At 39.5% G+C, this 24,488-nt stretch overlaps 1 protein-coding gene across 7 annotated transcripts in view; it reads left to right on the top strand.

The window, feature by feature from the left end:
- The first annotated feature begins 22,026 nt into the window (after window positions 1-22,026).
- The window catches only part of CTTNBP2 (cortactin binding protein 2), a 149,823-nt gene continuing 147,361 nt past the window's right edge, over window positions 22,027-24,488 (top strand). For 5 of the 7 annotated variants that reach the window (XR_015245348.1, XM_086691745.1, XM_086691753.1 and 2 more), the window contains exon 1: window positions 22,027-22,225. Coding sequence is in view for 6 of the 7 variants with exons in the window: in XM_086691745.1 (XP_086547871.1) it covers window positions 22,145-22,225 (81 nt within the window). In the remaining variant the exon portion in view is untranslated. The remainder of the gene's footprint in view (window positions 22,226-24,488) is intronic. The other 2 variants (XM_025929492.2, XM_086691702.1) reach the window with 1 other exon arrangement.

The following is a 24,488-nucleotide window of genomic DNA, read 5'->3' on the forward strand; positions in this document are numbered from 1 at the left end:
TATACCTTTAGACTAGGCTCTCCTACCTCTGATATTTCCTCATTGGAGATGCCCATATTTCTTGGCTTGCAAGGCTCTCTGTTTCATGTATATTGACCAGCTCTTTCAAACAAATTCCCTGTCACCAATGTATGGATTTTTCCTCTTTGACTTTTTTCTTATTACCTCAAGTGTTGCAGGATTATTGCTCATTAGCCATTTCATTTGTTCCAGTCTTGCTACTGTCACAGGAAGAGCTGACTGCTCTAATAATCAGAGCTCTTCATTCCTGGAATTTGCTGAGCCAAATGTCTATGCTGAGGGTGAGTGTGCTATTGGAGAAATGGGGCTCATGGGATGAAAGGCATTTGGTGCCATTTAGTGCCTTCTATTTTGATTTGCTTATTCATTCATTGATCCATTCAATCAATAGTTATTGAGAATCTCCTACGTGTTGGACCAGGAGATAAATAGAAAACAGAATAGACACTATCCCTGCCATAATTAATGTAATAGCCCAGAGAAAGTGTTAGACATTGACAAGGAGTGACAAACATGTTATGTCTACATAGCAGAAAACCAAGATTCCAGATGAACTTAGAACCTACTCAGTATTCCACAGTTGTTTAATGAGTGGCTACTATGTATGAAGAACGTTTTTTAGGTACTGAGGATTCAACAGTGAATGAGATTACCAGACTGCCTGATCTGGTGGGATGTACAATCTCAGAGAAGAAAGAGAAACAACAAATAAAAAAAATAATATAATGTCAGTGAATGATAAATACTATGGAATGATAAATACTATGGATAAATACTACGATGAAGGAAATGGTGAGTGGGTAGTACTTGAAAGCCAGTCTGAGATTACATTGAAGTTTGTTTCCTACTTATGTAAATGAGCTAACCTTATCAGCCTTCCTGGAAAGTAGCCTTTGGAGCAGGAGGGACATTTAGAGATGTCCCCAGATCTTCAGGTAGGCTTGCAATGCCAGTTTAGGATAGGTCTTCTGTGCAACCTGGAAAGACTATTGTTTCCCTTAATACTTTCTAGGAGCTTGTTGAGTCCTCTTCTGCCCACACAGTAATATATAATAAACAGTAATTCACCTTCTACAAAGAGCTATAGGAGAAATTTTCAAAAATCAACAGTTACCATATCGCTGACAGGAAAGCTAATTCTGAGGGTAAAAAGAATTAAATCTGTATATATCACGGGCTTAAATGAAATGCAAAGTGTTGATTTATTGGCAACCTTCTAGCCTAGGCAAATTTTTCTCATGCCCATTTGAGGATAAGACTCAGTGTGTGGAGTCATTGGCAAGAGAGCACTATGATGAATGAGCAGTGGGTTTAAGGTTGGCCAAAGAATATATATTTAGTGAGCATCTACTATGTGAATGGCTGTAGGTTATAAAACTAGAAACTGGAGCCAGGAGGCCTTTGTTCTTATTGCTCTTCTCCACCTGGAACATACTTTTATGCCTAGTTCTATTTATGCTTCAAAATCCAAGACAGATATCATCTTACATATGCCCTTGTCAGAGCAATGCCTCCCCCACCAAAATAAGATTCATTACTCCCCCCTTGTTCCATTCTAGGCTTCTAAATACTGTATTTTTGCTCTTGTGATCATAATTATTTGATTTATATCTCCTTGAGAGGAAGACTGTGTCTTCTCTGTATCTACCATGCCCTACCCAGTTTTTCCCAAAGTTCTCTAATGATAAGAGGCACTTGGTAAATTATCTGGATCATCTGGTCTCTCTCTGGAAATTCTGATCCAGTAATTCTGGGTTAGGGCCTAGGAATCTGTTGTTCTAGCAAGCATTCCAGGTGATTCTTATCATCAGGCAAGATTGAGAAATACTGGCCTAGCATGTAGTTAACACTAGGAAAACATAATTGAGTGAATTAAATAACTACCAATGAACAGAACTTTCTCTCTCCTTTAGATCAGATAATCGTTACATAAATACAGTATTCCAAAATGATTTGTCATTTGGTTCCTAATTTTGATGAAATTGGGAAAGGCAAATACCATGGATCGTTCCGACTCCTTAGACATGAGTGTAGTAAGTGATGAACAAATAAATTGAAAGTTGCTGCTGGTAAGGAAGCTATTGATCAGTCATGTATTCACAACTTCATAATTAAGCAGTGCTTCTCAAATGATCTTGCTCCCCTGGGAATATTTGCCCATGCCTGGAGGTATTTGCTTGCCACAGCTGGATTGTTACTTCTAGCATCTAGAGGAGAGGACAGGGATGCTGCTAACCATCCGACAAAGCATGGCAAAACCCTGCTCAACAAATAACGATCTGTTCTCAAATATCAATTGTGTTGAGGTTGAGGAAACCGGCATTAAACTCACTTAAAAGCTTTGGGGAAAAAAAAAAAATCCTGTTGCCCAGTCCACTCCCCTAGCCCAGTTACTGAATGTCTCAGGGTGGAAGCCAAGCATTAGCATTTTTTCAGCTCTCCATATGCAACCAAGGCTGAGAACCATTGAGAGTTTATAGGATGCCAGAAAGAGGAGTGGACTCAAATACCTGGTTTTAAGCCCAAAGTTTATCACCCATTAGCTGGGAAATTAGGCATGGCACCTCCCAGTTTCTGTTTCTTCATCTGTAAAATAAGAATAACACCTACATCAGAGGGTTATTATAGGGATTAAAGAGATAATGCATGCGACAGTGCCCTGTAACTAAATCTACAAAAGTAAGGTATCATTATTGTTCCCTGTTTGGGGAACCAGTCCAAGTGGCAGAATTGGGTAATTTACTTGCTTAATGCCACAAACATTCTTGCATGCAAATCCATGCTTGCCTTTTTGCCTAAAATGTTCTACATATGCAAAGAGTTGGAAAACTCATATGCTTAGGTGAATTTTTTTAATATAATAAAGTCTCCTTTATTCCTTACTTGTTATATTTGATATGTTTGAATTCATATAAGGTGTTAATAAAGCAATTCCTATGATGTTTGAAAATAATACAGAGACCCCACATGTTTAAGGGGAATGAAGCTTACATTGCTTTGAAGCGTGGTTTAAGACTGATGAGTTAAGGCTAATGAGTTAAGGCTCTCTCGTATCATGTTACTTCCAAGTGCAGTGCATAGACCAGCAGCAGCCACATCAACTGGGTGATTGTTAGACATGCAGAATCTCAGGACCCATCTAGATGTCTTATATCAACATCAATATTTTAATACCTCCTGGGTAATTTGTAGGCACATTAAGATTACAAAAGCATTACTCTAGAAAACCCTACGTGGGAAATTAGACAACTCAGTTCTCCCAAACATCAGGCATACAATAGTCCTCTGTGAACCCATGTCTATCTGGGTTTCTTGCATCTCATTGGATTCAGACTGCTGCCAACTGCATGCATAGGGACACTCTCCATCTGTCACTTCTCTTTTCCTTGCCACCTCTGGGTTTTTGGCAGCCATTCTATGTTAGTAGGTAGGGATCTTAGAGTTTTCAGCGTAAGTGTGGGCAGAAGATAGTCAGTGTTTATTTCTGCCAACCAATCATTTGAAACATTTCTTTGTTTTCATTATCCTGAAAAATAATTTACCTGGCAATAGCAGAGTTAATTCGTGAGCTGCAAAACTGGTTTCTTTTGTGCTGAGAAAGCTAGCTGGTTCATCCTTCTTGCTGAGAGAGGCAGTTAATCAGTATATAAAGACCTGTGATTGATGTGGCATAACTTCAAAAGGTACTTGGTTTACTTCTCCATGCAAGAGCCTACTCCCTAAGAAGCAGGCCAAAAGCTTCTCCTGCTTTAGATTTTTAGTATCTTCTCAAGAACTTGTCCATTTTGGCGGGACAGCGTGTTCTCAGCTGACATGGGTACCCAACACTTAAGACTCACTTCAAATCATCTAGGAATTTCTTTCAGTAATTCCTATCTCACCTTTCTTTCAAAAGTGTCCCTACGTTTGCGATGCCATGAGTTATTATAAATTATATGCATTCAAATCTCCACCTAGGACATTAAAACAATTTTCATGTTATTTGGTAGCCTGTGTAGAGAAGAATTTATTCTGATGTGAGAGAAAGGCCTGTATTTCACCTGAGAAAGCATATCTGAAAGTATTTAGTTCAGAAAGGAAAATACAAAGCCCTATAGGAGAGTGGGGAGAAAAATAAGATTTACTTTGTGAAGAATTAAGGACTAAAAATGCAGACTAGAGCTTTTTAAAGGTCGGTTAGGGGGCCTGGAGAAGAGTTAAAAAAAAAAAAGTTCCAACGTCATGAGTTACTTAAGAACCCAAACCCCTGCTTAAATTCTTGGCTAATGCACATTTGTAGAAACAATCATAAGGTGACTACCTGTGCAATATACATGAATTAGAGTTCTTACAGTCCAGTAAGCAAAGTAATTAACCTCGAAATAGTAAAAAAAAATAATTTTTATGTTGTAAAAACACATTGCATTTAAAAGTCACTCTCTTTCATTTTATTAATAATGTGAAATGTACCAATATGTATAAGATATAAGCTTAAAGTTATACTTGTGTTTGATTGAAGGGCCCAGTTGCATTATTGTAAAGTCACAACTCATGTAATAGTATTTAAAAATAAGTATTAATAAATCCTATTAGGTCCTTTGATACATAAGGAGTTAAATAGAAAGTGTTATCTTTTGAAGACACTTTTACCTAAAAGAGACTGTCTTTTGGAGAAGATACTGAAGAGAAGATACTGCAGACAGGCTTGCCATCAAGAACTAAGTGTTCCATCGGGAGGACAACAATGAATGCATTTGACCTAAGTAGAACATAATTTGGTCTTCGAAAAACTGAGAGATTTTTATGTATTTATGTGTGCAAAAAAATGTTTTCAGAGAAAGGAGGGATCATGGCGGCTGGAAGCTACCGGGTATGCTTAGTGAAAGAGATGGAATATAACCTTGGGCACTGGAAAAATAAGAAGTAGGGTTTGGCATAAGCAGAGATGGCGGGAGCATTTTACACAGGGGAAGAACATGTGTGAGAACATAGAGACAGGCAGGAGCTTAATGTGTATATGGTAGACCCCAACATGCTTTTCTTGGCACTTTTTCCCTGTCTGCCTCTACTTAGGTTTCAAAAAAACAAAATACTAGCCTCTTTTGTGGCTAAGGGAAGTCATGTGGCCATGAGACAGTTCTGGATAGTAAGTCACATGAATAGAACTCTGCTTGGGGTTCCAGGCAAAGTTTTTGTTCTCTTGATAAAAGGGACAACTATGGTTTACACTAACCTCTCCCCTTTCTGTTTTCTTTCTGCCTTGAATATTAAATATGATGGCTGGTGCTGCAGTAGCATCTTGTGACTATGAGGGAAAAGTCTAGAGAGTTCAAGAAATATAAGCCCCAAATTGTTGGATTGCTAAGTCGACACCAGTAGCCAATTTCTTATTGTTTGGGAGGAGAAAATTAATCTTTATTTGCTTAAGCCATTGTGGTCAAGTTTTCGGTCACTTATAGACAAAAGCAATTCTCTCTGATACCATATATGATGAAAAAGTGAAAATTTTTATGTGATTGACACAAAGAATGCTATGGAATGATAGAAAATATTTTCTTGGAGGGTCTGGTTAGATTATGGAGAGCAGAGAGACTGTTTGATACTGTGGGCATTGAGAAGCTATTAAATATTATCAAGGCAGAGAAAATGTAGAAGAGCTACTAATTGGAGATTTCACAAATATTGAAAGATTATTCTGATAATAATGTGCAAGATAATTTAAAAACAAGCATTAGAAGCAACAGAGCCATGTGTTGAAGATGAATCCCAGATATGGTGAAAATTTAAAGTACTTTTCACTCCTCTCATTCAGAATTTGGGATAATTAGACAAGGTGTTGTGATTTCACAGGCTATGCATGTGTGTTAGTTCAGGTGCAAAGTACCATAGACTGGGTGACTTAGCAATAACAGAAGTTTATTTCTCACAGGTCAAGAGCCTGGAAATCTGAGCTCAGGGAGCCAGCATGATCAGGTTCTTGGTGAGTGGCCTTTTCCCCATTTACAGATGGCTGTCTTTGCTCTGTGTCTTCATGGGACAGAAAGAGAGGAAAGTGAGTTAGCTAACTCTTTGTTCTTTTCTTTTAAGAGCACTAATACCATTCGTGAGGGCTCCACCCTCATGACCTAGTTACTTCCCCAAGGCCCCACCTCCTAATAGCTTCACAGTGGGATAAGGGTTTTAACACATGGATGGGAGTGGGGAAGGGCGAAGCAGAATAAATATTCAGTCCATCACAGCATGGTGTAGGTGAAGTCAGTGTACTAAGGTAAACGTTGCATATAATTAAAAACACCATGGAGAAACCTAGGATTCAAAGGATAAAACTTTTTGTGTTTATTTTTACATTTTTACTGTGGTCTTCCATTCCTTAGTGTAGTGCTCAGGAATCTTTTCCTATGAAGGGCCAGAGAGCAAAGGTTTTAACCTTTACAGACTGTACTGTCTCCACTGCAGCTACTCAATTCAGCTGTTGAGAGCAAAAGCAGCTGTAGACAGTACACAAATTAGAGGTCATGACTATCTATGCTCCAGGAAAAGTCTATTTACAAAAACAGGTAGTAGGTTGGATTTAGGCTGCAACCTGGAGAAGGGCCAGAATGTAAATTAAGGGTGGAGTCCATATAGTTTAATTTGCATAACATAGATATACATGAAAATAAACTGTACTGTTTATAATGTAAATAGTTTTATGGATTTGCTATAATGGTTAGGGTCTTACTGATGAATAAAATAGTTCTATCTAGGATAAGTAACAAAAGGTCTTTCTTTTTTTTTTTTATTGAGAGAGAGAGAGAGATAGTGCAAGTGAGCGAGGGTAGAGAGAGAGGAAGAATCCCATGAGGGGCAGAGAGAGAGAGAGAAAGAGGAGGAGGGCTCACCTGAAGTGGGGCTTGTGCTCACCTGATGGAACTCAGGAACCATGAGATCATGATCTGCACTGAAGTCAGATGCTTAACTGACTGAGCCACTCAGGCACCCAGTACCAAAAGGTCTTAAATCTTAAAGAATCACTGAATTCACCTTTCACTTCTCAAAATCATTGTGTAATTTTTTTATGCAATCCAAGATTGTGATTTTCCTCATTAACATAGTTCCTTATCCCCAGGTAATGAATATCACACAACGTCACAAAACTGCATTCCTTTTAAAATATTTTCTAAATCTGGGTGCCTGGATGGCTCCGTTGGCTAAGCGTCCAACTCTTGATCTCGGCTCAGGTCATGATGTCAGGGTTTGTGAAATCAAGCCTGGGGCGAAGGGCTCTGCACTGACAATGGGGAGCCTGCTTGGGATTCTCTCCCCCCCCCCCAATAAATAAATAAACTTTTAAAAAATAGCAAAAGATTATTTTCTAATTCAAATTTTTAATTGTATTTTGTTTTTGTGATTTTCCCTGGTAATTTAAATATCAAATTTGTTCTTTCTCTTTCTTTTCTTTCCCTCTTCATTTTTTTTTTTTTTTTTTTTTTTTTGTCAGCATAGGTTAAGGGATGCTGTGGTAATAAATTACTGGCCACATTTCACTGCTCCCAGCAGCTCTCTGAGGCACCTCACTTTTAGGTGGAGACTCAAGGATATACCTTGTGGCTATGCCATATGGAGTTGTTGACTTCTAGATCCTTGGACAAGGGAAAAGAGATCACAGCTGTTCTCTATACTATGGCCTGGATGTTATGTGTGTCAATTCTATTTATAGCCAAGTTATCAGAACTAGTAGTCACTTGACCCCAAACTACCTGGCAGGTTGAAAAATACCATCTTTCTGTGTGATCAAATGGGACTTAGCACATAGCATTGTCTCTGACACACATTTATTCTATTGTGTAAAAGGTCATAACAGAACCAGTTTGTAGTAACTTGGTTGAGGTTTAAAATTTATCTAGGCTAAATATCCAACATAACATATAGTGACACATAGAGACATAATATAAGCCCTATAAAAGGTCAAGGTTATTGCCCAGTTTTGTTCCTCAGTTTAGGTAGCTACTGTACAATATCTTGAAGAATCACCAAAAGGGTTGGTTGAGAATTAGAGAACCTGCAGTGTAGAATGAGAATTCTATTCAGATGTTATGTTACTGGACCACCACAAAATGATATATATTCTAGTTCATTCCCTATAAGGATTTAAATATTATCCTTAGCCAGGCATAGTTAAGAGAATACCCTTTGTTCTGGGTCATCTTTTGTTTTATCCCTCAATTCCATTAATCTGGTCGAGAGTCTCCCACCATTACTACACAGTTAGCATTGTGGTGCTTTTTCTTTAAATGAGAGGCTTTATATTGCTATTTGCTATTTACATATGAACTGTGTAAAATTGGCCGCCTGCTTTGTATATGACTCCAGAAGTAACAGAATGTTACCATCATCTGTCTGGTCTCTAAAATCTGAGCTTTGGCACTCTGTAAATTTACCCTGGGTTTGCTCCCAAGGTTGAAGGTATATTTTGTTCCTTTAGGCACATGATTCTCACCAGGGAAGCCTGGATTTCTGGGTTTGTAGGTGGGAATTAGAATCTCTGAAGGTATGGGCAGTGTGTGTAGTAAGAAAAAACATATTTAGCATAACAATGCAATTTTACATGTTGAAAAATAAAACTGTTTTAATGATTGAAGCTCCTACAAGTAAAATTCAACCACCTTCTTGGCTGCTGGGAATATGCAGGATTGGGAGGATACACTTCTGAATCAGCAGGGAATTGGATTTTTACATTTATTAAAAAGCACATTGGGTTTAAATGTGGAGAATTTTTTATGATGGGAAAAGCTAAAAATAGATCCTCCACTGTGCAGAAAAAAGAAACCAACGGCATGATTGGGAGATCTGAGGGCAAGCAGGTCAAAAGGTAAGAACTCAGAGCAGTGGGTAAAGGAATGACATTAGGAGACTGAAAATATCTCTAGGAAATCCTTAGGAATATAAAAAAGGGTCCTGGATACACCTGGTAGTATGGGATGAGAGCTTGCATTATTTAATTTGGATATTAAAGGAAGGTGGATAAAGTTGTGATCACTAGAATTGCATTTGTTTGAAGCGTAACATGTGACCTTTGCATGGCTAAAATCACAAGCCCATATGGACTTTGGTTTCTTTTCTTCAAAAATTCTGTCATTTTCTGAGATTTTCCCCTGCAAACACTCACGCATAAAATCAGACAATTAGCCAACAGTCAATGACCAAATATTTATCAATCCCATATAACAATCAAAACATTACAAGCCAAAGTCCTATAGGTGTTGCAAAACAGGATATAAGCTTTCCTGTCTGCAAGGAACTTACAGTCTATTTGGGAAAACAAGATATAATTGTAAATAATGCAAAAAGTACATAATTTTCTATTAGAACAAGGATAAGCAAAATATTGGCTTGTTGTGGGACAAATCTGGCCCAACATCTATAGCAATTCTCACACTGCATAGGACAGAGTTGAGTGATTGCTACAATGCATGCCCACAAACCTAAAATATTTGCCACCCTGCACTTTATAGAAAAAGTTTGCCAACACTTGTATTAGAATAATAAACAATGTCACGTTGCAAAATGGGATAGATTCCAAGCAGATAACAGAGAGGACAGAGCTACTGGACTTAAGAAGCCCAGCCTGGGAAAGCTTCAAGGGGTCCCAGCAGCCCAATTTATTGAGACGAAGAGGAGGGCAAGGAAACTCCAGTTTCCACAGAAAAAAGGTGAAGAATGAAGGATTCTTATGATTAGTAAGAAAATGCTAAATGTAACTGCATACTGTTTTTATTATATCTTTTCTTAACATTTCTTCTATGCTGACCCACAAAATAATTAATTTGGGGAAAATCGAATCCTTTTAAATGTTCTTCAGTGTTATTATAAAATCAACACTGATTAAAAATTCACTACCCTCTCTTGAGAAGCAGGAAATATTGCTGCATAGATACATTTACTTATTTATTTATTTGTTTATTTATATACCTTATTTATTTATTTTGAGAGTGGGAGAGAGAGAGAGAGCAGGGGATGGGGCAGAGAGAGAGAATCCCAAGCAGACTCTGCACTGACAGGGAGGAGCCCAACGTGGGGATTGAATCAACAAATTAGGGGATCATGACCAGAGCAGAAATTGAGTCCCACCTGATCGACTGAGCCACCCAGATGCCCCACTGCATAGATGCTTTTAATAAACGAAAATTTGTGATCCACTCTAAAGATAGAGGAGTACATAAATGAATTTCAAGGGAAATTTCCACAAGAAAATGTGGAAATAAAATATCAATATTTATTGTATTTTGATTGAGAGATTTCTATTACCACCTGTCCTTAATTCATAGATGTATTTTATTAACCGCTGCCATTTTGACAAATGAAAATACCTGAAGATAAATGGTAATTGATACATACTCAGGACCTAATTATTTTCCATTGTGTTGAATTATTTTGATCCCTTCACACATTTCTCAGTGCCTCTGAGTCCTTTGGATGCTGTGGGGTCATACTCTCACCCAGATCTGCTTTTCCCAGAAAATGCCCCATGTTCCACACTCTTCCTTGCTCTTATCTTCTCCCCCAATTTGAAATTATTTTCTTAGTATCTTGTATCTTGGGGGTCTTACGAGCTACTTAAAGACAATTAGATGAAAATGAGTTAATATGGCTTTTAGTAAACATCTGCTGGTGTTATGATACAGCACTAGGATAACGAAGAACTCATTTACTCCTAAAACTTCCTTGGTAATGTGCTAGGCTCACAGGACACAAAGATGGGTATTTGCTTTTGAGTAGTTTGCTGTCTTCAGCAATGTGCGCCAAAAGGTGGTCCCTGAGTGATCTCCAGATGAATCTCCTGGGCTGCTGATTAAAATATGCAGCTGTTTAGCCTCAAAAAGGGCTTATTCAGTAGAGACACATGTGGAGGCCACTCAGCATGCACATTTTTAGCTTGCTTCCATTTTTCTGTACTTTAAGGCCAGAAGGAGATGATTCTTGGATTCAGGGCATCAATCAACCAGAACCCTGCAGCCATAGCCAGTTTTGCCTTGCAGGTATGTTTTTAAAATTGGAAAATTTCACATAAACATTTGATTTCTTCCATCTCCTGAAAAATGAGAAGCTCTGACATTGCTGGGTTTGTGTTTCTTGACTCAGTTCAAGGAGAAATTCCCCTTTAGTTGGACAGAGCCTGTGCCTTCCTGTTGGCTCAAGTCCCCATCATTCTCCATTGTCTGAAACCCATGTCCACCCTTATTCAGATATCCTTCATACCTGGCTCTTTGTAATCATTTGATTTAATGGCCTGTGATCTGGATTCCAATGGATAATTACATATTCAAAAAAAGTGGTTTTTTTGTTAATGTTAGCCCAGTATATATGTGTTCCAGGTAATGTTAGGCTAGAACTTAATTCTATGCATACCTTCTGAAAGGCCTTAGGAAGCAGGAGTTTTAGGTTCTAGAGCAAGAGAGTGGGCAAGATATTTGGGACAGGTGTTCCCTGTGTCATCTGGCCAGCACAGGTTTAGTTTAGGCTGTTGAACATAGGTAGCAGGAAATAGAATTAAAGTCACCTTGTTTCTTTCTAAATCTAGCATTTCTATAGCAATTGTCACCATGGTATCTTGATGTATTCTGACAGGGGAAATTTCACTGATTAAAAAATGTGGTAATAAGGGAAAGAGAAACTCCTTCCATGCTTTAGCCCCAGAGACACTTCCTTAAAGAAGAGCTCAGAAATGTATATATACAGGACAGGAGTTCCACCATGGTCTGACCCAGCCAAGGGTAGGTGGAATTTCTTAATGATAATGCAGCAGATGTCCAGCTGAAAGAGCCTTGAACCTGAAGGCTGGAAGATACCTCTAAGTCATAACACTCCTGGTGTAGCTCTTTTCAGCATCCTGGTACTTGTGCATGTTAATCTCATTCAGTCCTCACAACAACCCTGTGAAGTAACTATTGAGATGCTCATTCCCAGTTTATAGTGATGAGAAACAGTCACTGAAGATCCGTCACTTGCTTCAGCTCTAACAAGTCTTCTAGTACCAATGTCCTTCATTTTAAATTGCAACCAGTGTTTTAAATTCTTATTCAGCCTTCACAGCTTTTGCCATTTACCTAGACCACTGCAGAAGTGGAGCCCCCTGGAGTTTTGTGGTATGGGCAGTTCTGAGCTCTGGCACATTGACAGAAAAGGTTTGCATACGGGGTACACTACAGGCATAAATAAGACAAGCTTTGTGCAATTCCTGGTGGGCTGGCTATAAATCCTCTTTTTGTCAAACTCATTAAAGCACATTCAGAATCAAGTGAATGAGATGATATAATGACCTTGAATCTGATCTCATTCTCAGTATCCTGCCCCTCCCTTAAAAAAAAAAAAGAAAGAAAAAGAAAAAAATTTTTTTTTTTTTTAATCGTAACATTTGCACTGAAAAGCACCAAGGCACACTGCACTGGTTCAAGTCTGTCCATGACTTGTTACACTAGAGATGTGAGCTAACTCCAGAGATGACCTGGCTGAAATAAAGTCACTTGTGGGAGAGCACGGCAAGAATGAGTTCATTCAGAATAGATGCTATATTAGTTTTCTAGGGCTACCAGCACAAAGTACCATAGACTGGGTGGCTTTATTTATTTATTTAAAAAAATTTTTAATGTTTATTTATTTTTGAGAGACAGAGAGAGCATGAGCAGGGGAGGGGCAGAGAGAAAGGGAAACACAGAATCTGAAGCAGGCTCCAAGGCTCTGAGCTGGCAGCATAGAGCCCAACGCAGGGATCAAACTCATGAGCTGTGAGATCGTGACTTGAGCTGAAGTCCAATGCTGGACGCTTAACCGACTGAGCCACCCAGGTGCCCATATCTTCTTACTGTTTTGGAGGCTGGAAGTTCAAGACCAAGTTGGCAGCAGTGCTGGTTTCTCCTGAGGCCTCTGTCCTTGGTTTGCAGATGTCCATCTTCTCTTACAGATGGTTTTCCCCGTGTGTCTGTGTCCTAATCTCTTTTATAAGGAAACCAGGCTCATTGGATTAGACACCCCCCTTCCGCCCCAATAACCTCATTTTACCTTAATTACTTCTGTAAAGATTCTATCTCCAAATACAGTCACATTCTGAGGTACTAGGGGTTAGGACTTCAACATGTGAATTTTGAGGGGGATATAATTTAGCTCATGACAGATGCTTATGTCAACATTTTTCAAAGGATTTATGAATTGTTAGTATGCATGTTGATGGTGGATGACAAGATACTTGCACCACTAGGTCTTAGACATATTTTTAAGTCTAAGTTTCCTCCACTGTTATGATTAAAATAAATAAATACATAAAATCTTACTGGAATCACATAAACTACATTGTTTTGCCTTAGGGATCATGAAGTTAAAACTCTATGGAAAACAAGAAAGTAATGTAGTTATGGGAAACAAGGAAGTAAAGTAAAATAAAACAGGGCAGTGGAGATTTTAGACAGCTGGAGAGCACAAGCCCTAGTCTCAAAGGGACTCAATGTGAGCACAAGTGGTTTCAGATACTCTGAATTTTTGAGAAGTTGAAAGGCTGAATTTTTATATGAAATTCCTCAATTTTAAAATGTGGGCAATTATTCCCTTAAAAAAAATAACATTGTATGAGTCAAACAAAATATGTCTGCTCATTGGAATTAGCCCATTGGCTTGGATTAGGCTGAATTTAGATCTAATGGCCTGGACAAGTTCTACCTAATCCCTAGTGATAGTTTTGGACCAACACTATGTAGTATTTAATTAAAACATGTCCTTATTGAGTAAAAAGAGGTATGCTTCAAATGTAGCAATAATCAATTTGGCCAGAACCGTCTTGTAGGATCCATCCCACATTTTTCTCTTATGACTTTTGCAAGCACTTACAGAGAGTTTTTACTATTTAATCTAAAATCTTGGAATGCTTGGTTTAAAATTTTCAACATTATACAAAATAGCCTGGTTAGGACTGTTGCATAGCTGTAGGATCATTTTTTAAATTCATAAAATATTTCTGCAATGTCATGTACATATGGGTGACTGTTTATTCTTTAATAAGTGTATGCGGAGCATGAAAATAGTAATGAGTCAAAATTTGCTAGGGGTTTAGTGGGGGCCACTGTTCCAAGTGCTTTAAATGAATCAATCAATTTCATACTCCCAACAACCCTGTAGAGGCAGGAGCCATTATGATGGCTCTTAACTGATGAAGTCACCGAGAACAGCACTTGCCCAAGGTCACACAGCTAGAAAGAGGCTCTTAATTATGGAACCCTGCACTTAACAACTGCACTACAGTATGTGTTCTGAGTTGTTTTATTTTATTTGGCAGATAGGAGGGAGTACCATTTGGGATCTTTAACCTCGGCCCTCAGCATACCCTATATATATATGCATATGCATATATATATGCACATTTATATATTTATGCATATATATAAATATGTATAATATATAATATATAATATATATGCACATATATATTTTATATGCACATAAATATATATTTTTATATGCACATTTTATATAAATATATCTTATATATTTATATATATTACTTACTAAATGTCTCAATTGGGCAGAAATTTTTATTTTAACCAGTATGAACTCTCCTTAAAATCTATAGAGTGAACTTCTTAAATGATGGGGTTCACGAGTAGAATTCCATGGGAAGTACATGAAAAATTTTTAAAAAATTATATTTTCATGTTTGTTCACTTCTCACTGATAGTTAACATTTACTTCAATTATGAATCTAGGCAACAGACCATAGTAGATCTGGCAGTACCTATGACTTTGTCACAGTAGCCATTACAGATATTTTTAAGTCTCAATACAATTGTTACCGAGATCTCAAAATATCATTTACATTCATGGAAACTTCAAAATTACCTTAATTATGGGCCCACTACTATATCATCTTATTTCCTTATGGAAGAGAGAAGCACATCTATTCCTCCGTTATAAATTTTTCTTTTTTTATATGCAGAATTTTGATCACTGGGTTTGAATATAACTCATTTTCTTTATGATGCCATGTTTTGTTTTATGCATTTACATTTTTTTCTGAGAAGAAATCCATAAGTTTCACCATAATGCCAAAGGGGCCAATGTAGCTAATCAGTAGTATTTACTCTATCTGTCTATTCACCTATCTACCCACTCATCAGTTACACGGAATTAATTTGACTAAATATTTATTGACTGCTTGTCATGTACTGGGTTCAGTGTTAACACTGCAGCCTTGGAGTTAATGTTCTTCTATGCCCACCAATCTTCATTTGACCTTGAAGTCCAGAAAATCTGCCAAAGTTTCCCAGAATGTACCAGAATCACATTTGAGATGTGTTTTTTCTTTGAAAGACATCCATTTAACCACCAGTCCCTTAACTAAGGAAAACCTAGGGCCATCCTCACTCTATTCTTCCTCTTTTCCTCTTTTCAATCTCTCATTTTTCTTTTATTTTCTGAAAGCCATCAGGCACACTACTCCCTAGAATAGAAGGCACATTGCTACATTTTTAAGACTGATAATAGAATTTATACATCATGGTATTATATTCTACTGCTGCAATGTCATCCTTTATTGCCAACATGGTTTTTCATGTCTGTTTCTGGATGACTTAGCAGATCGGTGCCTGGATTCTGTTTGTCAATGGCAACTGGAGAGTCTCAGCTGGGTTCCCCCCAACCCCAGGATAAGAAAACAAATAACATGGTCCTGGATACAATCCAATTAGGCAAGGGAACATTAGGAAGTTTTGTTAGTTATAAACACTCCTTCTAAAAGTAAGTACATGTGGTTTTCAGTTCCAGTCATGACAGAGTGCTTAGTATTAGGTCAACCCTCCTATTAAAAACAACAAAAAGAAGTGAAACACCATATATATGAAATGACTGGTAGAAGGTGTTGGCAGGTCACACATGCAGGCAGGACTTAAGGGGCTATGACTTTTGAGAGGAGGGCTGGGATGGGGGTAGGGGCCAGTTGGGGAAAAATGAGTTTTACTGGGCTAAGGAGACAAAGGTCAGTATTTGAAGGTTGCCAAAGTATGTGGGACTTGAAGGAAAAAGTCCCAGAGAGGAAGAAACTTAAGAGAAAGAGTCCAAAAAATCTGTACATGATTTCCTCTCAAATTTTAGGCTAAATTCTAAGCTGAGCATGTACAGGATGAGGTTCCAAGAGAGCCAACACAAAACAGCATGTGGGAGGCCAAGGAGCTGAGCAAAGATTTCATAAACAGGACACAGAACACTAACCACACTAGAAAAAGATTGATCAATTGGATTAAATACAAAAGTCAGAATTTATGTGCTGATATACAAGCTCATGAAAATATTCTCCTGTTAGAGGGTTTTATTGCTTTTGCCTTTCACATTTGAATCTGTGACTCCATTTTTGTGTGTTTCTCTAGCTCTCAAAATGATTTTTTATAGGAAATAGAGCTATATAATGTGGTATTTGTAAGCAGGGTGCCTTTATCCACTACTCAAGCTCAGAGGGTCAGGAGAAGCTTCCAGTCAACTTCTCCCTTGCTCCTTCCTCAAATCTTAAATTCTGGGAATGGGAGTTCACCACCACCATTCCAGTTGGTATCTGTGGCCACATAGGGTGGGGTTGAGGGCTGATCCAAGCAGAGTATGTCAAGCAAAGTTGTCTCATGACCGAATGGCATCATCCCTTTTGGATGGTCAATAGTCAGGAGGTGGAGACTGAAACTGACAAAGTAAGGTCCTTAGCAGATCTGAAGGAAGCAAAAAGTAGCAGTAAGACACTTTCCAACTGAATTTTTTCTTAACAAAGATGTTAATGCTGAAAGGGCTAAATCATGAACATTAAAAGATGGTATAATGATAAAGGGATGTTGATTCTGAGTAATGGTCAGTATGTGGTTATTTCTGTTTCTCTATAAGGAAAAAATACTATATTGCTAGCATAAAAGTACTTCAGTGGTTGAATATTTCTTTTACTGCCAGAATAAAACATTCTAGACTACTTAAATGTTGATTTGTCAGAAGTATTTTTCTTTATTCTGTAAGTGACTTCACCTTCCCTACGATGAAAATAGTAACACTAATGCTTTTTTCTTTCAGTTCTTGAATCATATATATAATTAAGCCTCCAAGTCTAGCCATGACATTGTTCTATAAATATTATGAATTAAATTTTATTTTATATTCATTGGTTAGTTGAAGAACTTCTGGTATTTATATTTATGTTATTATTATTATTTCTTTTCAAACAATGGCATCACATTTTCAGGCAATTTTAAATGAGCTAAATTGATTTTAATCAAAAAAATGTCTTGGTGGACAAAAAAAACTGTTGTCATCAAGTGAGATTTTGGGCAATGTAAGATGGAATTTATGTCTCAAAAATTCCAAAGGTATTTGAAACTCCATTAACTTAGTGTACAGCTAATTAATTATGATTTCCTGGAAAATGTTGATGTATTTTGGGCTATTTCACATTTTTACATGGGAGAACTATATAACAGATTCATGGCTTTTCTATATTTTTTATCATAAGTAAATATCACTGAATCAATCATAAATATTATCTACATATTTATTAAAATTTAAGGGCATTAATCTTTAGTTCTTAGTAATTCTTCAAACACTGCATTTCCTTTTGAATTGAACAATATATACCCCATGAAAAGAAAATGTCTAGCTCTATACTCCTAATCAGATGAGAAAAGGGTCTGATCTCACAACTTTATATAGTTTTTAAACTTTCTAAGAAAAATAAAGCTTGTTATAATTGATGCCTAATGGTATAAACACCCCATGCGTTATGGTTGCCTAGTAACTACATACCGCAGGCTTGTGGGGTTGCTAATGAGGCTGAATAAACGGAAATATTCAGATCCATTTCCAATTCAGGTGGATGAGGGGCAGCAGTGGTCCAGATTTCTTTGTTAAAATTGTTTTTCCATAATGGTTTTGCACTAAAACACCTTTTGCCCTAGAACTTACTCTAGTTAATGACTTCTGCAGATAAGAGATCAAACCAACAAGTAATGGCTTAAGATTTTAAAAACATTCAATGGAACTGAATCAACATTGATTCATTGTTCTCCGGGAGCCCCAGTTTCTGTTCTGAGTGACAGGACGGGGGAATAATGTTCTTACTTTACCTTTAACTCTTTAATAAAATCTTTTTGGACATCACTTTAGCACTGAATAACCAAATGCAATTTCCAGCTAGAGGTGGTGGTAAAAGCGGCTGGAAATGATTATAATGATATATTTAGGTTGGCTTTGGCTTGTATCCTACCTAGCAGATTTAATTTCCTAATTACGTTTCGCTTTAGCTTAGGTAAAATTAGCTTGCATTCCCTTGGCACACACCAACTGCAGTTGGTGAAGGAGACCTTCCAAAACCATAGGTTGTTGACAAGAGTGGCTAACTAGATTAGGATTAAATTTACTGAGTAAAATCCACAAAGAGCCTAAGCACATGTAGATAATGACAAGTTGACTATGAGGGAATGTAGTCAGGTCATGTGAAAATGCATTTCTGGCAATGTCTTAGTGTCAAAACCATGTGATAGATACAGGACACTCAAGCTCATCTTGCCCTCTTTTGTTAGAATTCAGAGTGTCAAGGCCTGGGGCTTTGTAGGTGGGTCACCAAGGTGTAGACAGGGATAAACATAAACATGGTCTAGAATATTTAAATTGTATAACGATAGCCTTGCGGATACAGTCAGCAATGGTTTGCTACTCAGTAATTTTGTCATTTGGCAATACTAAGACATGATAACATATGGTTTGCTCTTTGGAGTTCACATAAATGTTGTCATTTAGCTGAAATAAAGAATTCTCTTGCTCTATCAAGGCAACTGTTTTAGGATATGTGTATGTTCCTTTATCTTTTCACATGGAAGGAAGAATCCCTTTGCATCATTATATATAACTCTCTGAGTTTTTGGTTTAGTGGGTTGGAGGATGTGGTTGGTGAGGCCAAGGCCATGGTTTAATCAGAACACCACTTGGCTCCCCTGACCCCCCACAGTCTGCACTCCTAGCTGGAGGACCCATTTCATTGGTCTTAAAACAGAATCTTGGAGTATGGCTCAGCACAAGCACCTCCGTTCCAGGGTTCAGAAAATAATGTTTTAATTTGACAATAAATTCATTTGTCAGTGGGTCAAATTTTAAGTTCATAAAATTTTAAGTTCAGGCACATCATTATGTTCAAAGGAGAAGACAATGAAACTAATAGTGTTCTGTTTGCAGTGTATTCAGTATCTCTCCTTCCATTTTTAGGCTGAAAGAAATTTACCAACTAAAAAATCATGATTTGTTTTTGTTTAGGGATTTCTTTTCTTCCTGCTTATACTCCTGTATCTTTTCCTTTCCCTTGCCTTTTAGAAATTTTCACTCTAGCCCCGGGATGTCTTTTTTTTTTTTTTTTTTTTTTTTTTTTTTTTAAGCTATTTAATGAAGCTTGAAAAGATTTAATTTCTGGAGCCATCAGGTCACTAGTCTTTCAGATCTATTCGATCTGACTCTAGTAGAGCCTGTCTTTGTGCAAAGAAAGTCTTTCAGAAAGAGTTAATTTGCAGTCTCAATAGAGGTTAATTCTCAGGAGAGAATTTAAACCGGCAAGTGTCCTCCTGGTAGAGAAGCAGCCCTGGGCCAGGCCACTGGTGAGGGAATTAACTCCTAATGTGCTAGTTACCTCTGTGCAGTAGGGTGGGATATTCTGTTAATCCTTGGCAGTAGGCAGTGGCAGCTTTAAGGTAGGGACAAAACACTGTTTATTTTTCTTCCTAGGTCTTGGATTTTGGCCCTTAGAAAATGTGCTGTTGTGTGATTTTTTTTTCAACTGTTTATTTCTTATTTTACAAAAAAAAAAAAAAAAAGGGGGTAGGTGAGAGGGAAGAAATTAGGGTGTGAATCTTTTGTGATGATTCTGCTTCAGTTGTATTTAGACTCATAGAAGCTATTTCTTCCCAATAATGATTTTTTTAAATTGAGCTGCATGTATAAAATAAATGAGAGTTGCTTCTCAGAGATATTGTCATGTCATATTCCTAGTTCTTAACACCTAAGTGAAGTTTATTATTTTATTTTTTTCCCCCTATAAGGGAGCCAGTTAATTTCTCTGGTAGTAATTGAACATCAGTACCAAGTGTCAGTGTCAAGAAGATTCATTGTCTTTTGATGTGTGAAAATGCATTTTGAAAAGAAGGAATGTTTTGGGTTCAAACTTCAAGTTTCAACTATCAGTTCAGCATTGAAGTTTTACTGTCAAATGCTTTCCTTTCATCGTATAGGGAGTCTATTTATTCTAATATTGAACAATTTCAGAGAGAATATTTGATAAAAGATAGTGGTGTAACAAACAGGGATGGAAATCAGGGGACTCAGAGAGGGAGTAGCTATCAGAGTAAAGTCAAAGACAATAAATAAATGATCACCTCTGCTTACAGGATAACCTTGAGGTGATTTCTAAGACTGTTACCCTTAACCCCAGGGTTCCAGGTGCAAGTTCTTTCCTGATGTAGACCCCTTCTGGGATGGAACTTTTTTTTTTAAATGTTTATTTATTTTTGAGAGAGAGATAGAGAGAGCATGAGTGAGTGGAGGAGGGGCAGTGAGAGAAGAGGACAGAAGATCTGAAGAGGGCTCTGTGCTGCCAGCAGTGAGCCCGATGTGGGGCTTGAACTCACGAACCATGAGATCATGACCTGAGCTGAAGTCAGATGCTTAGCTGAGCCACCCAGGAGCCCCTGGAACTTTTAACAATTATATTGATCCATCCTTTTCAGGTCCTTTGCAGATGATATTCTCTGCCCTGGTTTGGATCATATTTAGATCTAATGTGGAAAGTGAAGCAATTAAAGTGCCAAAACCTTTCATTAGGAGTCAGCCATTTTAAAAAATGGGCTTTGATCTGTTAACCCTTGGACTGAACATTCCAGTCATTCATCTTCCAAAATTTTAAGTCCAGGATTTGGTTGTGGTTTGAATTTACTTTTTTTTCAGACACAGCTTGAATGCCTCCATTTGATTTTGTGCTTTCAACACATTTTTTTGAGATCTGGTGATTTGGGAAGGCCTGTACCATATGGTCTTGATAAGGTGATAGATTTTCACATCCTGGGGATTGGCAGGAAAGGGTAGGAACTGAATCAGATGTGGGAAGAGAAAATTAAGAGTTTGGGCCTAACTCATCTCATGATATATCTTCTGAGATGTATAATTTCCATAAAAATCAATTTTTAGGAAAAAGTCATGTGTTGTGTGTCTCTGTGTGAGTGTGTTGTCCTATCTCATGGGGGTCTCTTAGATTCTCTTAAAAGTAGACAGCTTCCTTTTACAAGAATGGCACTTAACATTTCTTGATTAGTCTTTCAGAAATACCCCAGAGTTGGGGTCAAAAACAACAAAAACAGGCCCTGCTACACCTTTCTTGAAAAAGAGATTGTATTAGAAAGGAATAGGCCAAGGGGCTGGATGCAACCGAATAAAAGGTGGCAGGACACATTTTGATCTGGGAGTTGACGGTTTTTGGAGAACGACGAAAGGCAGTGATAGAATAAAACAAAGCCAGATATGTACGCCAGGAGGGTAAAAACGCCCTGATGGCAGTCTTGCAAAAAAACCAAAATCAAAACAACAACAACAACAACAAACAAATCCAAGAAAGAAGAAAAGGGTGCCTTCTGTGATTCCTAGCGGTGGCATAGAGGGGGTTGAGGTGAAGGCTTTTCTTGACCTTATAGAGAATTCAGAATCGGGAGGCCTGGCATTTATCCGGTCTGTTCACCGCCGGCTCGGTGGGGACCGTGCCGGGAGAATCACCTACCGGGCTTTTGATTTCACCTCGTCGGGGGCTTTGGTTGCCCCTTCTGCGCCTCGGGTCCTACCCCGGGCTGGGCGCGCGTGCCCATTTTCCGTACCTCTACGAGCTGATTGCGGGCAGCCGGGCGCGGGGCCGCGGGGCGGGGACCAGGCGGCGGCGGGCGGCGCTCCGGCGCGCAGCGGGTTAAGGCGGCGGGGGCGGTGGCGAGGGGAGGAGGGAGCGCGCCGGCGGCGGCGGCCCGGCTGCGAGCGCCCGCGTCCCCGGACCGCAGCGGGTTAAGCGCCGCCCGCGCGGAGAGGGCTGAACCCGCAGCCGCCGCTCCGAGCTCGCATTCGGATCCGCTAGAGCAAGAAGATGGCGACGGACGGCGCGAGCTGCGAGCCCGATTTTTCCCGCGCCCCGGAGGACGCGGCGGGGGCCACGGCGGAGGCGGCGGTAACCGAGGTCCCCGGCTGGGCGCGGGGAGGGTGTAGACGCGGGCCAGGGCTCCGGCTGCACCGGGCTTGCCCCCCTGGGGCGCTCCGCAAGCCCCGGCTCCCCGGGGTGCCCCCTCCCCACGGTGCTTCACGGCCGGAGCCCGGGTCGAGGCGGGTGAGGCGGCTGCCTGGGCTCAGGATCCCTTCTTGTCCTTTCCCTGCCCTGCGGGAAGCAGTCCCAATCCGCTCGGTTCTCGGGGCTCCCTGCGTGCGTCCTGAGCGACCCCTACGCCCACTCCCTCGGCTGCGGCGGGGTTTGGCCAGGGGCGGGGGCTGGGGTGTGTTTGTAAGCGAACTTGACCCCCATTGTTCGCCTCCCGCTGTGCGCGTGATTGAGGGCTAGTGTCTCGGGGCTGCCTGGCATCTCTCAGCGGACCCCGGAAGGCGGCTAGGGGGAGACGGGTCATCGCCAGGCAGGTGTGGGGATGCCCATTGTGTGTGTGTGTTCCTGTGCCTGAGGCCCCTTGAGAGAGGTTCGGTGCCCGGCTGTGGGCGCTGCTGCCCCCCGCTGCGCGTCGGAGCTTTGGGTTCTAGCTGCCTGCTGCCCCGCCACTTGGTGAGGGGTGGGAAGGTGTCCTCGTTCTTCCCAAGAAGATGTCCGGGCAAGGTGGAGATTTAGCACCTAAGTGGCAACACATTGTTCTTCGTTGGGCTCTGGAAGCCGATGAGCTTCCATCCATCGCCGGCCCCACTTTCCGCCCCAGAATATCCCCGTGCACAGACTGAATGATGGTTTCCAGCCCGTACCTTGGGGGAGGGCTGGACCCACGTTTCCTGGGTGGAAACGTTTTGGGCGTTGAGAAGCAGCTGCAGGAGCTGCAGGGAGCTGCAAAGAAAGGCAGCCCTTGGGAGCGCCTCCCACCCTTGGCGCGATCCCGCTGCCCTAGCCGGAGATTTCGGGTGGGATAGAGCGAGAGTAGAGCATGGAGGCCCCTCAGTTCTTTCCTCAGCAGAGTCGGTGCACGAGCAGCAGAGGGCAGGGCCAGGTGTGAAAAATCTGGGTTGCTTTAACTTCTTCCCTGTTTGGACGTGGGGTTTTCTGGAGGGAGAGAGAGGTGGAAGAAGCTACTTGAGCTGAGCCTGGGGAGGAAAAGAGAAACAGAGGGAGAGGAGGAAAAACGGAGGAGGAGGAGGAGGGCTCCTGATTTCCACTTGTGAAACTTGCAAGTTTTAATTTGAAACTTTTAGGAAAATTGGTTTTTCATTATTTGCTTGGAAAACGTGAATTTAAGATTTCAAACGAAACCTGCTCTCTTGTGATGCAGTGTATTAGTTACCCTTTGTGAAATACAATAAGGAAGCCAGCTCTTAAGACAACACCAGCCTCTCTGGGAAGTTGAAATGATTGGGTACCTTCTACCCCAGGAGATGCTATGGGGAGAGGAGTAGGAGGGAAAAGAAAGAGGTAGGGGTGTGTGTGTTTGTTTCCCAGGAAGGTTGAATTTGTTTAATCGACTTAGAACAGGCTTCTTTCTGTTACCCTCAGTATTTATTCACCTGATGATTAAACCAAACACAAACATCTGATTTATGGTCTGTAGCTGTTCTGTAGTTTTATTGGGTTAGATTGCAAACAGAATCTTGGACACCAGACAGATTTTTGTGTTAAGGTCAGTGTTCCCTTTCTGCTGTTTAAAATTTTCAGGAGTCTGATTTTTCATTGTGGATAGGTGGGGATTTTATAATTTCACCGTGTTTAATGGTAATAGCCATGAAAAATCTGTGAAAGTAAAACTTGTTATTTTTATAGAATCCTTTAGAAAATGCAATAAGGATCCTTAATCTAATAGTGTTGTTTTTTTTTTTTAATAACTTAAGACTTAGTAGTAAAATTCTGATGATGGCTTATTGTATAGTAAACTGGGCATTTTACTTTTAATTTAATGAGGTGTGGTCCTCCCAAAGCAGCCACTTGACTTAGACTGATTTTTAAATTAAAGCTAGGTTGAGGAATGATTGTCATTTTAACTGCTTCTTATCTAATGGTTAAAAATCAAAGGCATATTTATGCATTTAGGGTTCATGGCAACTGAGAACTTAAATTTTTTTTTTTTTCATTTTGGGGAACTTTTTTTTTTTCATTTTAGAGATTTATTTCATTTCAAATTAGTTTACATATTATGCATTTTTATATGTACATTTGGCAGTCATGAGCCAATGGAGACTCCAAAGCAGTAGGCTATTTTTGAAAGTGAGTGTTTTCACTAAGTTTTGACTATTTA

This window comes from Puma concolor, chromosome A2 (genome assembly GCF_028749965.1).
Source record: "Puma concolor isolate L17-30 chromosome A2, mPumCon1.1.hap2, whole genome shotgun sequence".
NCBI classification, from domain to species: Eukaryota; Metazoa; Chordata; class Mammalia; order Carnivora; family Felidae; genus Puma; species Puma concolor.